We start from the raw sequence: 18,004 nt of genomic DNA on the forward strand, positions 1-18,004 counted from the left end.
TTAATTAATTAATTAATTAATTAAAAAATTAATTTTTTAATTAATTTTAATTAATTAATTAAACAATTAATTAATTTAAGAACAATTAATTACAACATGCTGTAACATTAACATTAGAGAAGTGAAATGACCACTGCAAACCTTTGCACACTTACCTGGAAGTAAGGCCCATTGATTGCAGTGGGTTATACTTCCAAGTAAACTTGTTCTGGCTGGTGACTGCTGGGAACAGAATGATCCACCTTTGGGTCAGATCATTTTTATGCACAGGTCTGGGCTGCCAATCTCACCGACGGGAGAAATCTTGGAGTGATAGGATAATTTCTATTTATTTTTTTTTTTTTAAAAACTACATGTTTATATTTGAATGAAATATCTTTTATTATTTAATGATTACATTTTAGGGTGGCTATTTGAAGTCAGCTTCCTGCTTTGCAACATCAATTTTTAAAAAGCTTTGGGTCTTAAGTGAAGGAATGTAAATGAATGTCAGTCCCCATTGGTACTTATGAATATATAACTTGTTATTTAAAGAAAATAACATGTAGCATAAAGCCTGTGAGAAGCTGGTGCCGAAATCACATCCAGGAGTCTCTTCCTCCTCATACCTTTATTTTTGCTTCGATGCCAGATTTTTCTATTCTCCATTGTGCCTCCCGCTTCCTCAGTTTCTCCAGGTCATTTAGCAGGTCAGCATAGCGTGTACTTAATCCCTCATTTTCCTCCTCCAGGTTTTTTATAACCAGTCTGCTTTGCTCTTCCTTTCTCAGTGCACACTCCTTAGTGTCCTGTACAACAGTACCACAAGGGCCGATAAACAAAAACAAAACCAAGGAAAAGGGGGAAAGGAAAGGGGGGGAAGAAAAGTGAGAACTAATCAGCAAATATAAACTGTGCAGTTTTACCCTCGCAGCAGCTTCTTCTATATTTGATGGCCAAGGTCACCTGTGTACTTTTATTGGCCTCTTTCATGCAGGTGGAAGGGTCATATTTTTTAGCTGGATGACAGCTTTGATGAGTACACATTTGCAAAGAGCCCATTAATTGATCAAGCTGCCTTTGATGCTGTCCCCAGCTATTTTTGAGACCCACACAGACATATCCTCCCAGACCTCGGCTTTATCAATTAATAATGCCAGTCCCATCAGAATCTAATTACACGAAGCCACATCTTCACACTCCTACTTTCTTTGCTCCATTTCCATCATTAACTATTTATTCAAAAGTTACAAAGCGTGGATTCTTCACTTTAAAGCATCTTTCTCCGAGTTTTGCGCGTGAGAGAAGACTGGAAGGTACAGCCTAAGGCCTAAGGCTATATTTCCTCTGAGCTTGTCACTTTCCATGCCACAAAGACAGATGCAGCTCAAAGAGCTACTTCAAAGCTGTGGCCATCTTAGTACTATGTACGAGTCAATATACCTTAAGTTCCTGGATTTTATCTTTACATTTCTGTTGGAAGATGCAGAGCTCTGTCTTCAAGACTGCGTTTTCCTCATCCACAGCAAGCTTTCTCTGTACCAGGTTGTTTATCTCCTCTTGTTGCCCACATGTTCTCTAAGAAAGATTGTTTAATAATAATGATGATGATGTGAAAATCAACACATTTCAAAATTTCATTTTCCAGGCAGCAAAACATTTGCAGTTTTATCTAATCTGCCTGTCCCTGCAGCACAGCTTTGTGACAAACACAAACATTTTATCCTTAACCAAGCCAATTATTACATTACTATTTGGCATATCAAAAAGGAGGGATTTGAAACTATTGCCTGAAAGTAAGGATCCATTACATCATAAATTTGTGCAAATGAGGAAGATTTTCATTTTGCTGAAGATGATTAAATACCCAAGAGCCAGAACAGAGGATATAGATGTTCATCAGGCAATGTCCTAGTCCAACTCAAAAAAAATTTTATTTAAAAAAATGTCAGTGAGAGTCAATGGGTATCTTGGGTTGGTGGAGTTACTTAGGAGCGTACTGCCACCGGAACACTCCAACCTGCACCAATTTTGGCTGGCCACACTAGGAGCAGCATACAGATTTCTGCCCAGGCAGCTCCTGACCAACTGAGTGGTGAACAATTTTGGCCTGGCAGGTCAGATCTTTATCTGTCCCCATTCCACAGTCACTTGCTGAAAAGGAAAACAATGTTGGAGCATGAAGCACCTCAAAGAGGTGGTCATTGCAAAGCTGTGGAATGCCCTGCCACCTACCCCTGCACCACAGCAGGTCTTAAAGCACAGGTAAAGGTAAAGGGACCCCTGACCGTTAGGTCCAGTCGCGAACAGCTCTGGGGTTGCGGCACTCATCTCACTTTATTGGCCGAGGGAGCCGGTGTACAGCTTCCGGGTCATGTGGCCAGCATGACTAAGCCGCTTCTGGCGAACCAGAGCAGCACACGGAAACGCCGTTTACCTTCCCACCAGAGCGGTACCTATGTATCTAGCACAGGTAGGCTAGTATATTTCACATCTTTGGACACATTACTTCATACTTCCAACATCACTGTGAGCACTTTTAGTGTGGATCTCTGTAAAAATCGGGGTTCCAGAACACAAAGGAAGCCTCCACAGATGAACACGGAATTTGCCCTAAGCATAGCTTAGTCGGTAGAGCACAACACTCTTAATCTCAGAGTTGTGGGTCGGAGCCCACATTGGGCAAGATATTCCTGCAATGTAGGGATTTGAGCTAAATGGTCCTCAGTCCTTTCCAACTCTACAATTCTATGATTCTGTGATCTATGATTACTACACTGCATGTCATACGCTACCTCCCTTTTTCTCTTATCCTATACCACCCCCTTCCAAGCTTTTGTTCTCTCCACATCCTTTTTGTACCCCCTTTTTCTTCTTCTAATCTATTCCTCTCTCTGCACCCCTTTTCTATTCCCCCCATCCCTATTCCATCTCACTAAGTTTAGGGACAACAGCACACAAAATTTCCCCTCTCCAAGCAATGCACACCAGACACAGGTGAGCCATGCAACATTGTTAGTGCCATTTTTTTCATCTTATTGCTGTCAGCTAATTCCACCATACATTTCTAAATCCAGAGAGATTAAAAGCTCTACAGATACAGTCGTACCTTGGAAGTCGAACAGAATCCATTCCAGAAGTCCGTTCGACTTCCAAAAAGTTTGAAAACCAATTGGTGTCAGGAAGTTCCTGCAGCCAATCAGAAGCCACAGAAGCCCCGTTGGATGCTCAGGTTCCAAAATAACGTTTGCAAACCGAAACAATCAAAATGTCCGAGTTCCAGGGCGTTCGGGATCCAAGGTATGACTGTATAGTGAAGCAAGTAGGATTAGATAGATGGTCCTACACAGACATGAAAAAGCAATGAAAACAACAGGCATTCCAACTCCCCCCAGAAAATTGCAACAGATGGGAAAGGGTCACAGTTTGCCCCCGTGGGCCTTATTCTGTGGATGCTTGGACTAGACTCTAAAGAAGAAATCATGATGAACAGCTGTGAGCGAAATACCCTTTTCAGCAGAGGCACGGTCAGATTGGGAGGGGCAGACAAGGTTCCCCACTCCAATTCTGGCCACTCAGCACTTCGGCTGATGATTGTACAGGCCTCTTTCAAGCCTTCCAAAAATCATGTTACATTTCTTACAATGAAAGAGTTGCATGACACTTTGCAACTGTCTCTTTTTATCATGATGAAATATTCCCATTTTGCCAGTAACGTTTTAGTGAGGTTCCATCTTTCAAAAAATATTAATATTACAGTAATTTCTTCTACAATATGATTTTAATTTAATCAAGGTATAGAAAATTGAATTAATAAATAGGCTAGGTAAAAGTTAAGAACGAAATGTATTAAAGTTAATTAATGCTCGAAGCTAGAGTTATGTTTCTTTCAATTGGACCTATTAAAGGGGGCTTTAATATAGATTTGCACAGCAAGCCAAAGATTTTCAAGTGGAGATAATGAGGCAGCTAGTACTGTTTTAACCCCTCTGGAGTATAATTGGTTGATAAGGTTTTGAAAGATTACAAGGTCTAGGACAAAAAGATTAGCTTTAGTCTCTTCAGATCAAAACTGAAAGCTAATTAAATAACAGTGCTATAAAAAAAGAAGGTAAAGGTTTACTGTACTTTTATTCATCCTTAATTTTCATCTCCCGAGAAAAAACAAGTGAGCATATTTTCTTTACATTTTATTTCAAGACTACTGTGTGGACTACACAGGAGGAACAAGATTTACATTGTCACCTGAGATAGTATTAAAGCCACCAACAGACATGGACAAACCTAAAATGTGGACATGATAATTTCTGTGTCACCAGGAATTCTTTGTATCACAAAGGCACTGTGTAGTCATTTTGACTTTTTTTATATTGGATCAGATTGATACTATTCATGTTTGATGCTTTATTATGTTTTTATACATGTTGGAAACTGCCCTGAATTGTTGTTGTTGGGCACAAACATTGCTGCCATTTATATGTTCCATGGTTCGCTTATTGCATTTATTGATGGAGACACATAGCGTAGCAATGGTTAGGGTCTTTTGCATAAATTAAAAATGTGCAGTTTGAACTAATCCTAAAAGGGAAAACCTTTGAAGAGGTCAGAGTCAAAGGTATGGGCAGGGCTTTATTTAGTGTCATGTATGGGAACAGAGTGTGGGACTCAACAAAGCCAGATCCAAATTCAAACCTTTAGGCAGTCACAAAGCTCAATGGGTGGCCTTTAGCCCATTTTACAGGTCTTCATGGGTATAAAATAGGATAACCACAGCTAACAATAACAATGCAATGGTTACAATCTGCACATATATATGTAGTATTTTCTGCTAGAGGAAAGCCAATGGGAGGGCCATGGAAAATCTGCCTCTCCAGAGAAACACAATTTGATGCATGCCAACATAATTTTTTTCCAAACGCCAACTTAGATTCCAACACACACACATCACTGATTTCCAGATGATTCCAGTGTAAGCAATGTGGATTAGCCCCAGTTTCAAGTATGTGATTACCTGTATTAAACTAATTAACATTAACAAGCCCTGAAACCAATTCACAGAACTTAACGCCATACCACATATTACATTCCCTCCATTGGTTTTCTGATCTGTGTGCCTGCAATGATGACACATAGTCTTCGCAACTGTGCAAACGCTAAAGCTCATGATTTTGCAAGCACAGAGATTGAACTACAGGTCTTTTTTTATATATATATAAAAACACCCACACAATTAGTATTTGGAGATCTAAATATGTGTTCATTTTAAAGTTAAAAAATAAATAAAAGATGTTTCCATTTATTTATTTTGAGATTTATAACCTACTCTATCCCAAGGGCTCAGGGCAGTTTTCTGTTGAAAAATGAGAAACTGATTTTAATGATTTTGCTAACCCACATGTCAAGACGACCAAATGGCAGTTCACAAATAACAAATGCTAATTAGCTACCCAAAAGATGTAACAGAATATTCATCATGAACTGTGGGTCAGCATGCATATACAATGTAGTATTCCTAATGCTACTAGATATAACCCAATCTTCTGTACTACACCTTCGGAACAAATCTTTCCTCACCAATTGCTACAATTATAACCAATAGTTAGATGAAATTAATCTGAAAAATATTAAAACTACCAGAAATGCAGAAACTACCAGAACTAATGAAAGCCAGTTCCTACAAAGCTGCAGTTAGCATTCCCGTTCCCTACACCGGGTGACTATCATCTCAAGGAAGAACATCAGCTCAGGGGAATTAGTAAGTGAGTGCACATCCAGAGTTAGGAGCAAGGAGCTAATCTGAAGCATGTAAAAGAGAAGATCCAAGCTGATAACATCCTCTCTTGCTTAACCTAATAAGCACCCAGTTATTATAATAATTGTTGTTTCAGCTAATGAACATGAATCCAGGAGCAGCTGACACGGTACCCTCCATATATTGTTAAACTACAACTCTTATTGTTGGCTAAGCTGGTTAGAGCTGATGAAAGCTGGGGTCCAACAACATCTGGAGAACACATCTGGAGACCTCCGCACTACTTGCTACCAACATCATGGGTGTCTTGTTTCTCCACAAACTAACTGCTGTTCTCTCTGTCACTGGAGAGACAACTATAGTTCAGGATGTTAAGGCACAAAGTGTCACTATCTATAGTGGCTGCAGGTTGTCTCCAGGTACAACCACAGTTTTCCACCAGCAACCTATACAATTGCACCCAACTGTAGCAGCAATAGTTCTGGATCAGGGAGACCCAGATTGAGACCCCTGCTTAGCTACAAAGCTCACTAGGTGACCATGAGCCAGACACTCACCCCCTCTTTTTTCTCTTAGCCTTATCTACCTGAGAAATAATCTCAGGATAAAAACCAGGATAGTCATGCATGCTACTGGGCATCCTAGAAAAGAGGTGAAATGAAAATAAAAAAGAAGAGAAAGTGTCTTACTGGATTTTGGTAAACCAGTGCCTCAAAGTGGGTAGGCCTAGGCTGTGTATATGGATGAGAATTAGTCAAATGCATCTCAAACACCCAGTTGTACAGGATGCACACGAGGCAAAAGTGACATTGCCCCATGTGGTTGACAAACAACTAGCTGCACAGCTGATTAACATAAACCTGCATTAATTGAAGAGGTCACTTGAAAGACATGATGTGGGGAAATATCCTTAGTATTTGATGGTTTCAGAAACATGGTATAAGTAGAGAATAAAGACAGAAAAATCAAGATAAGCAACTCTTTTAATGGTTTTTGAGTAGATCTTCTGCTGCATCCAAGTGGCCAAGCTCAGCACTGACAGGTTTTCTGAAAGCTGAATGCATGTAACAGACAAAAATGTACTTACTCAAAGACACATATTAGTTTTTATGTGCCCACCGCTTCTTTCACTATTGTGATCAGAAAATTAGTATGTTTGTGTTTAAGGCTTATTAAGGAATTGCCTAAGGAGGAATCTAACCCTGCAATTCTATACCTACTTTCTCAGAAGTAAATCCCATTGAACAGATTTACTTCTGTACAAACATGCTCAAATCACACTTATCTGGAACAAATACAAATAATAAATGAAAATATTGCTCCAAAACAACTGCCACCAATTAGAACTCTCCACCCACCCCAACAACCCATCCCCTCCAACCACAGGCACCCCTCGTTCCAATGACTATACACAAAAAATAAGCACACAAACAAAAATAAGAACCCACCTCCCACACACACAACCCTAATACCCCAACAAACCAATAAACTTTACACCCAACACAAGCGCCACAAAGGTGCTTGACACAGTCTCACTGACCCACCCCTATCACAAGCGAAAGGGGGGATGGCCTGTTCTCAGACAAGGCCATCCATGCCAGCTGAGACACAGGACCAACCGGCTGGGAGCCAAACAGTCCAAGCTAACAAACAACTACATAACAAACAAACTAACACCTACATAACTACATATAGGCTACTCTCTATAACCTGCCCCTCAATCTTCAGCCCACCTCTAACTCTTAACCCCCTCTTCCCCCACCCACCACACTATATGTCAGCACAACACACTAGGTTTGATAGACAATATAAGGTGAGAAACACAGGACAACCCAGACGGGTTGGCAGGGAATCATCCTATAAAATAGGCATGCAAAATGTCTAGCTTAAAAGCAATTACATTAAATGTGAGGAGATTGGGAAATCCTACCAAAAGAAAATGCATCACCTCATACGTAAACATCATGAAGCTACACATTGCCTACCTGAAGGTGATACTTAACACCACAGAAACTGGCGCTGATATGCCCAGGAACCTCACCAAGATGTTGGAGAGGCTGTACCTCCACAGGCACATCCCTCTACATGTGGTGGGAATGCCCTAAAATCCAACCCTTCTGGACAGCAGTCCTACAAGAGATATGCAAAATAACTAAACAGGTATTAGAACTCACCCCAGCACTGGCCCTACTGAACATCTTCCATGATCATAATAATCACTCACATTATACAGAGCTTATAACCCACCTACTCTCAGCAGCCAGAAGCCTCTTAGCCAGACACTGGAGAGACCTGTCAGGCGTAAACATGGACCAAGGTATCAAACTGTATGGGAAATGGCCTAACTAGAAATGCTAATCAATAAACTGAAACTGACACGGGGACAAATACAAGAGGACGCCTTCACCCAAGTATGGCACCCCATTATCACATATACAGCCCAACAAGACAACAACAGGAATCCACCAACAGCATACGAATCAATCTGGCTTACCTGACCCAACAAGCCCTCCCCACTCACAAATGCAAACAAACCCCACTGCAGACAACCACAGACAACCAACCACACGCTGCCCCCCTATACCTCTCACTCCCAAGGAAATGTAATAAATAGAAAGAGAACCTACCCAGCTGACGCTGACACAAAACCACACGTGTACACTATACAAAATAATATAAGCCTCACCACACCACCCCTTTTCTCCCCCCTCTTCTTCCCCAACCTTATACTGTACTCAACACTAATGTCTCACAACAAATGTAACTGATTTGTAAGAAAGACTATACAACCTGAAAAAAGAGACAAGGTATGTATCTTTGCAAACCAAGAAAATCTTTAATAAAAATATATTTTTAAAAACAATGACAGCTAGTTTTACAGGAGCTGTGTCTTGAAGAAGAATTAGAATGAAATGTTCTTGCCAACTTCATCAACTGCTACACTTTGTTCATCTCTAGGTTGAAAACTGGGAATGAAAAGTTGGAAACTGGAAACAATATAGAAATACAGTAGGGTTCAGGGAGCTGGATAGGCTCCAGGGCCCTCTAGTAGCTCTTTACACTTTAGGAAACAGAACTCAAACAACAGGGATTAAGCCAAATTAGAAGAAGCAACATTATTCTCACCTGTTAGTTTAAATATAACACTAACCTGTTCCAATGTCTGTATTTTGTCGTCTTTAACTTGCAAAATTTCTAAAACCTTCCTGTCCTTGAGTTCAGCTTTCTGCTTTTCTCTAGAAACAACAAAAATATATTGACACTTATTAGTCATAATTTGCTGCTAATCATTTGAATTTTTCATGTCCTGATAATGAATGTCATTTTAAAGCATGGGAAATTAAATTATCTGAGGCTGACAGCCCTTGCAGAATTAATCATGGAACATATGGCAAGTGACAGCAAATTTTATCTGCAAACAACTAAGACAACTTTATTCTAAATGAAGCAGCATTTATGATACCAAGACTAGATATGCTTACATTTAAAAAAAGATATATGGAGTATCTTGCAAATGAAGCCTTTTTTATGAGCACTCCCCCGCTTCCTCATTATTGATATCAAATAAAATCTGGGTTTCATTTTAGGGATATAAAAAGAGCAACAAATTGAGGACCATCGCCATTTTCCCACTGGTAAATGCAAAAGTTATATTGTGCTAAAACTGTCAACAATTGGTAAATTCAGGGCTGAGATGTTTCATTCCCTAATGATTTATTCTCCTCAGTCAAGTTCCAAATTGGCAACCATCCCAACCTGTGTATCATAACTTCAACTAGGATGATAATATGGGAATAGAAAGAGAAAACAAATGGTGCCAGCTTCTCAGCTGCATTCATCAGGTTTGCTGGTTTACTCTTCATTTAGTTACTGCAACCTGCATATACAGTTCTTAAACAAATCCTGCAATCAATTGTGCCTCAGGAGTTTTGATTTAGTTGTGGGTAATGTTTGGAGGAATTGTAAAAAAATTCCAAATGAAGACTGGCCAGCTGGACAAAGAGCATCTCCACCTTCACAGTTGTCATTTCTCACCTCGCAGTTGCGAGGCAATAGTTTAGAGACCTACTCCGTTCACGGATGGAATCATAGAACTGTAGGAAGGGACCCAAAGGGACATCTAGCCCAACCCCCTGGGGATGCAGGAAGGGTCATCTTCTGGCTGAGGGGAAAATGTGCAAACAATGCTGGGTTTTTTAGCCTGAGAAGCCAAACGCTCAGTCAAGCACCAGTGAGAGATTTTTTTAAATATATATATATATTCTGGAACCTGAATGACTTAGCCAGTGAGGTTCTACTGTTTCAAGCTGAAGAAAGTGGTCATTGCTCTTCTAAAACACCAAGTTTACTCAACACATACATACTCAATATACCATACAGAAAGACTAAAAGCACACACATTTGCCTATTATTCAGTAGATTTGGACCAGAGAGCTTTAGCAACCACATCTTTTATTCCAATAAAGATTGAAATATCATCCTACACCTTTTCTTGGCTTGGTGATGTCACTGCTTTCCAAAGTATATAGCAGTAAGATAAAATATTATTATTTATAAAGCACCTACAATGAGTGGAAAGAGGGCATGGCAAGAGTAAGATAATTAGCTGTATTAATTAAAAAAGAATGCACTGGTAAATCTAGTGAACCCTGACTTAGCAACTTTTGCCATTATGAAGGGTAAATGACAACAGTGTGTTGAAAAATGAAAGGTGATCAAAGGAGCGCCAAAAACTCCATCAACAGTTGGAATCTGTAAGCAGACAAAAAGTAGTAAACATGGGTACAGAATCTGTCCCTCACAGAAAAGAGAAACCAGGAGGAAAAAATTGAAAGGATGCACAAAGTGGCCAACCCTCGAAGAGGCACAGAAAAAGCATCCGCATCTGAAGAGTGTTTGTCGGTTCTTCATACAAGGCTTTATACAAGTCTGTTCCAAGCCCAACCTCTGTGGCGTGGGTGGCGCTGTGGGTTAAACCACAGAGCCTAGGACTTGCCGATCCGAAAGTTGGCGGTTCAAATCCCTGCGAGGGGGTGAGCTCCCGTTGCTCAGTCCCTGCTCCTGCCAACCTAGCAGTTCGAAAGCATGTCAAAGTGCAAGTAGATAAGATTGGTTACATTACGCTCAGATTAAAGAAGTTTTTAAAAATGATAAGAAACTTGGGTTCCAGGTGGAGAAATCGAAACTAGAAACAGAATTGTTAGAACCAAAGATTAAGGTACTTTCAAGGATGTATAACTTGCTGTTGAAATGGAATACACAAGATGAAACGGTTAAATCGGCTATGATAAGGTGGGCACAGGACATTGGGCATAATATTATGTTTGAGGACTGGGAGAGGTTGTGGAGCAATGGATTGAAATTTACTGCATGTAACGCTCTGAAAGAAAATGTAATGAAAATGATTTATAGATGGTATATGACCCCAGTCAAACTTGCTAAAATTTACCACCTGTCTGATAATAAGTGTTGGAAATGCAAAGAATGTGAGGGAACGTTCTTCCACCTCTGGTGGACTTGCCCTAAAGTGAAGGCGTTCTGGGAAATGATCTATAATGAACTCAAAAAGGTATTTAAATATACCTTCACTAAGAAACCAGAGGCTTTCCTTTTGGGTATTGTCGGCCAAGGGGTGGCAAAGAAGGACCAGACATTTTTTATGTATGCAACAACAGCAGCAAGGATACTTCTCGCAAAACACTGGAAAACTCAAGATCTACCCACACTGGAAGAATGGCAGATACAACTGATAGACTACATGGAACTGGCTGAAATGACCGGCAGAATCCGTGACCTGGGAGAAGAGAGGATTGAGGAGGACTGGAAGAAATTTAAGAACTATTTACAAAAGTATTGTAATTTGAGTGAATGCTAAACAAGATGCTAGATCAAAATAACTGAGCACCACTAAATTTAGAAGTTTTTAAGAAAATAAGTAAGACTGTGAAATTTAGCTTCTTCTGAGAATTATAAGATTGTGAAATATAGAAGGGATATAAGAATTTAAATAAGATGATAAATTGCTGACAAAACGTTACAACGATGAAAGTGGGAGCGGGAGATGTGAGGAAGTCCAAAGAGAATGTGAAAATATGTTAAGATCAATGTTACATTGTTTACTATGTTTATTTTTACTGTAAAACTTAATAAATTGCTTTAAAAAAAAAAAAAACAAAGTGCAAGTAGATAAATAGGTACCACTCCGGCAGAAAGGTAAACGGCGTTTCCGTGTGCTGCTCTGATTTCGCCAGAAGTGGCTTAGTCATGCTGGCCACATGACCCGGAAGATGTCTGCGGACAAACGCCGGCACCCTCGGCCTATAGAGCGAGATGAGCAAGCAACCCCAGAGTCGGTCACAACTGGACCTAATGGTCAGGGGTCCCTTTACTTTTACCTTTAAGCTTCACATACTTCAATGAGAAAGTTCTTTTTGTTTCTTCTTTTTAAACAAGAGGTGTATAAATTTTAAGAAATAAATAATAAATAAGGGCATACTTATTTTAGGAATAATTTTTCAATAGAATGTTTTTTTAATGTATTCCGTCTGCTTTTTCTTTTTTTTTCTTTTTTAAAGAGCATGCTATGACTAGACTAAACATTTGGGGAAAGGAGCCATAATAAATCCGATGGGCACTGGATGAATGCCTCATTGCCTTAAATTAATAATAATCCCAGAATTGTAACTTTCTGCTGCAAAGTCTCTGCCATCCTATTCCCTCTAGCTCCAATTTCTGCCCTATTTTGTCTCTTGCACACATGAGCTCTCTCGCTTTCATAGCAAGCTGTAAACCTGGGGGGTAGCAGGGAAGCCCCATACAGTCATACCTCGGGTTACAGACGCTTCAGGTTGCGCGATTTCGGGTTGCGAACGTGCCTCCCGTACGGATCACATTTGCAATCCAAGCGTCCACTGTATATACAGCCTGAAGTTTGTTGTACAAGTAGAACGCCACAAATTAGATATCACTCCCAGTGTCTAACAGGGGCACAAATGAGAATTCCAAGAATGTATCTACATTCCATTAAAGAAAAGGGAGAAAATTAACACCTTCGGGGGGGGGGGAGAGTTCCTTCGGTAAGCAGCCTTTAGTAGAGTGGTTGCAGTACAAACTAAGTCAGAAATGTGCAATCATTGTGTATACTGTGTAAATGCTCCAATTTTTGCATACAGTGGGTGCAAGTAGATGCTGCAGCATAAATTAAAAACCTGGTATAGAATTTTATCACCAGCTCCTCCTGGTGGTATAGGATAACTTCCAATACTCATTACAGGGAAGGTCCCAGAAGAGGCGCTAAGTAATATTGCTGTATGCTTCAAGCTACTAGCATATCATTGAACCCACTGCTACATTTTAAGTATGATAAACGGGAGGAAAGGGTGGAAGCAGAGGAAAGGCTTGCTTATAAAGGTAAATGGCACAGTCGGAAAAAAATATGGTTGATTCAATTAATATACACTGTACATGCCTACAATACATTAAAAAGTGTTCGCCCAAATAAGAAAAAAACATAATTCAGGCACTGTCAAAGAGTTGATGATGATCAATGACCGAGACAAACTCCAGTTTAGCTAATTAGAACCACTGATGAGCAATAATGATGTGAGCTAAGAATATTTGCAGACTTCTTTAGGATGAAAAATGGAGTGAAGAGAGGCTGTCAATTTGTACAAGTTTTAAGCTCCAATCACTTTTCCCACGAGTACCGCCTATTTTAAATGTTTAACAGAGCTGTATTTAACCACATGGATTTTTCACAGTCAGTTTTCACCAGCCACCGAAAGCCAAAAAATCTGAGAAATTATACTAAACCATTAACTAACAATTTTCTATTGCATATGGCCCACGCTATATATTATACAACATGACAGGACCATATTTTCTGGGATTTGGCCCATTTTTAATGAGTTGTCAAAAATGAAATATTGGATACGACGAGGAAGCATTTAACTACGAATGAGGTGTGAAAATAGAACCTGCAGTTTCTAAAAAACCGCAAATATTTTCAAAGGTGCCCTGCTGAAGTTTATAAAATATTATCTTTTCTATAATAAATATGCAAAGCAGTGGTGTTGAAGAGAAATTATGGGCAGGAGGACAAATAGAGATCTGTGGTGGAAATCAATTAAACTTGTTCATAACATAAAGTGAAACACAGAGAAGTCAAAAGCTATGCTATTTCATATTACTGTAGCAAAAGTGTAAGTGATAAAAGACAGTGGCTACAACCCAACAAGGCGCCAACAAGTGTAGAAGGATTTGTTTGTAATTTCTCTCCAGAAGCCCCCTCTGAACTGAAAAGCTGCATTTTGAAATGCCAACACAATGTTTGGGTTTGTCAAAGCAGGATGCTGAAGAAAGGAGTCTGAAGGCAGAGGAGACAATTTAGCTTAGGCAAAGTAAGTGTGGTCTTGAGCAATGCCTAGATGGGTGATGGACTGGGCCCTATGCGAGCCACTCTAGGAATACAGGAAACGACCTTACACCAAACAAGGCTTTACCTTTTGTGTAGATCACAGTTTATTTAGTTGCTTGTTGCTTTTCTCACATGTACAAACAACCCCACTTTGACAACCTCAACTGCTTTGGACTGTTCATGGCACTTTCCATTCATTTCATTGAGTCTACTCAAAACCCTGTGTTACTAGGAAACCTTGCTATTAAAATGAATGGAGGTTGTGCAGGTGAGACTTGTGAGACCATTTAAGGATACCAGAGCTCACATATACACATATGTGTTGCTTTGACTATCCTTCTCCCACCACCGTCCACAAACAGACACAAGAAACTTCCCCAGGATTTCAAAAGCAGTTTACGCTACGGCAGGATCTTGCTGATGGTGCCTCCTGGTGCAGTTTACCTTGCAGAAGTGACAATATATTTCATTCTCTCCCACAGGAAATGAAGGCTGGGAGGGTCAACATTTCTCTGGACATAGGGCTTTGGAAGAAAGCCTTCAGCGCTTCCTGAACAGGAAGGGTGGGGGAGACAGTGAAACTGGTTGTGTTCTCTCCATCCATAATTCCACCCCACTTCAGTGACTCTGCCAGCATAGTGGGGCTTTTGTGGCATTATACAGCCCCTCAGCCAGGAGATCTCAAGTATAGGGTTGCATCTAAACCTCAATACATGCTAAGATGTGTGAAAAATGGAAAACGTGAGACTGCCAAACCAAATTTTACATGCAGTTTTTGTTTTATTTAACAACCTAGAAAGCCTAATTTGCAAAGTATTAAAATATCTGAGTCTCCATATCAATTATTTTTATAATGAAAACATTTAAAGAACATATGATCAATATAAATTACATTTTTCTAACATCGCTTAATTTAAAATTAAGTAACTGCTTAACTGATTATGTCTTTGCTCTGTGCATTATTTCACTACATATTGCTTTGTCTACTAGAGAAGCTTGATTCAAGGAAAGAAATTGTCTTGTACTTGTAAACTGAATGACTAAAATCAATCATGATTTTTATAGCTATGAACACAGATGACTCTTTATGCATTCCTGTACATTGTGGAGGTTATGGCTTAAAGTACTAAGCTGAACACTTTAAGTATCATATTTCTTTCTTAATTTTGAAAGCATCTTATCATATAAAATGCACAAGTTTCTTACAGTGCTCAAAATATCAGCACTTCAGAACAGACTGGTCTAACATCTGCACATCACCAGGGTTTCCCCCAAGGATTTTTAAATGATGCCTGCCTGTGCTGAATAAAGTGCTAACTTGCACCTTGCATTTCAAACTGTGTCCTGAGCAGCCATCCAGTTGGTACAACACCAGCTGAATTCCCATAGGCCACTGTTCACTCAGGCTTGACTGCAATTATCATGTCAATATTTTGTGCTCCGATATGCAGATATGCACACATGCAAGCTGCGTAATACTTTCTTCTCCATGGAATGTTGACTTATGTTCAATGTTCTGAGAATTTTTAATGAAACAGGGTATTAAACTTTCATCAGTTGTGGACAATCACAATTATTTGACCTTAGAGGCAAAGGTTATACACCTCGACACCCCACTATTCTTTTCTGCGTGCCAGTCAGTGATGGCGTGATCTGGCTAAAAACAAAATCCTTGTTTTAAAACCTTTGCTGCTATATATTCACTTACGAAAATATTAATCAGCTTACATTAAAGGTTTTACATTAAAGACCAGGCATTTACATTTCGTTTTACTCCAATCCACATCTATAGCATAATCTTATAGTTTAAATGAGTGTCCATATGATGGTGCTCTGTATGCCTTGATTAACTGAGGAAGGAAGCTGATAAATGACAAAGTTGCATTGATTGAATTACTCTGTCTATTGGCAGTATAATCAATGAGCATTGCTAAATGATTTAATGCAAACAAGTTCATTTGATATTGCCACCAGAAGATAAGATATAAATCACTTGATGTTTAAATCCTGCCATGGTGTTATATTTTCCCTCTAAATAGAACACTGAGAAGGCTGTACAGACAATGTAACACACAGCCTCAACTCAACGGGGGGGGGAAATATTATGGTTTATTCCACCTTCACCAGTCTGAGCCCAACTGTTGTAGTCCATGCTGGACATAATCCACAATCCCTAGAGGAAGCTGACACTTGAAACCAACATAAATACCCTGCTCATGAATTTAAACATGTAGTTACAAGATTGGCATTATTCCGTAACAGACTGGAAACCCAACAGACCAAGTAGTTTTAAAACAGATTCCGGTTGCTTAGATCTTTACCCATATGTAAGTGAAGGAACAAAAAATTATTTTATAACTTATAACAGAAACAGAGTAAAGCTTCACACATTTCTTTAATAAACGGAAGCACATTAGATGCACAGGGCAATCTCTGCAAGCTGTCTGGATAAAGGAACTTTTTAAAAAGCAGGGTAGGGGGAACCAAGATATGAATAGCCAAAGCAGGATGTCACTGCACAACTTTAAGAATCTTTGCTCTAGTATTTGGCTTAAAAATATGTAGCTAAATTCATTAAATTATTGCTCTGCCCTCAGAGTTTTCTAGTTTTTGTTTTTTTAGAGGGGAGTTGGCCTTACATGGCAAAATCTCCATTCTGATCCAGAGTAAAGAAATTTGTTACTTGGGAATATTCCGATTTAAGGCATTTGCTCACCCAAGTGACTGAAACACAGAATGAACCATGTGTAAGCCAGAGGAAGACATGTCTCCTCCAGCTGTTATGAAACAGCAGAAGTCTATTATTGGATACTTTTTCGTATACGACATTAAAATGGTCACTCCCAACAGGACCAATGTCATTTTATAGGTGGTTTGGAAACTTATTAGACATCACTGACCCTTGCACTCTTTGTCACTGTGGTAACTTATGTGCATGAGTTTGCAGGATAATTCTCTGGCCTTGTCTTCAAAGTATTTTTTTTCTTCTTCAATTCATTTCTATACCACTTTCTATTTTTAAAAAAGAAAATCTCCAGGTGGTCTACAACCTACGTTAAAACATCAAATAAAACAATCCAGAAAAACCACACACAAAAGAAATACAATACAAAGTATACATTCAAAGCAACATAATTAACAGGAAACAAAAATATTATCTTAAAAAGTCAGGGTTGTTTGTTTTCACAAACATCAGGAAGAATTTTCTGATGGCAAGAGCTGTTCGACAGGGGAACAGACTCCCTTGGAAGGTGGTCGCCTCTGCTTCCTTGGAGGTTCTAAAGCAGAGGATAGATTGCCATACATCACAGCTGCATTAGTTGAGATTCCTGCTTTGTAGAGGGTTAGACTAGATGGCCCTCAGGCTCCCTTACAATTCTACAAAGATTCTATGAAAAGGAAGCAGAACCCCCACCCCAAGTCCTAGTAGGACCAGGGTCTGCTAGCAAAAACTATATATGTGGGTCACGCTTTCCACCTGCTTCTGATTGGAGATTTGTCACACAAGTCAAAAACTATTGCTTATAGGTACCTGGCATATCATCCGGACACAGAAACCACCTAACCACACAGCCTCCATCTTCCCAGGATTCACACACATTCAGACCAGCACTGCATTTGGAACTTAGTCCAGAGCTTCCGCAGTGTCTTCTGATTCAGATGTTACAAAGAAGTAGAGTTGCAGGTCACCAGCATAACCATGGCTGTGTGCTCCAAAATGTCTAGCGACAGCTCCCCAGTGTCTCCATGTAGCTGTTAAATAGCATTGGAGTGAATGCCCTGCGAAACCCCATAGCACAGTTGCCATGGGTCAACAAGCACTCCTTCCCCCAATCCTATTCTCTAGACTCAACTGT

At 39.6% G+C, this 18,004-nt stretch overlaps 1 protein-coding gene across 3 annotated transcripts in view; it reads right to left on the bottom strand.

Moving 5' to 3' along the window:
* CNTLN (centlein) overlaps positions 1 to 18,004 on the bottom strand; it is a 169,641-nt gene that overhangs the window by 131,854 nt on the left and 19,783 nt on the right. For all 3 annotated transcript variants that reach the window (XR_013980931.1, XM_080987712.1, XM_080987713.1), the window contains exons 3-5: positions 8,883 to 8,967; positions 1,423 to 1,557; positions 609 to 788 (exon numbers count right to left, since the gene is read on the bottom strand). Coding sequence is in view for 2 of the 3 variants with exons in the window: in XM_080987712.1 (XP_080843838.1) it covers positions 609 to 788; positions 1,423 to 1,557; positions 8,883 to 8,967 (400 nt within the window). In the remaining variant the exon portion in view is untranslated. The remainder of the gene's footprint in view (positions 1 to 608; positions 789 to 1,422; positions 1,558 to 8,882; positions 8,968 to 18,004) is intronic.

This window comes from Podarcis pityusensis, assembly GCF_964106645.2.
Source record: "Podarcis pityusensis genome assembly, chromosome: 17".
In the NCBI taxonomy this organism is placed as follows: domain Eukaryota; kingdom Metazoa; phylum Chordata; class Lepidosauria; order Squamata; family Lacertidae; genus Podarcis; species Podarcis pityusensis.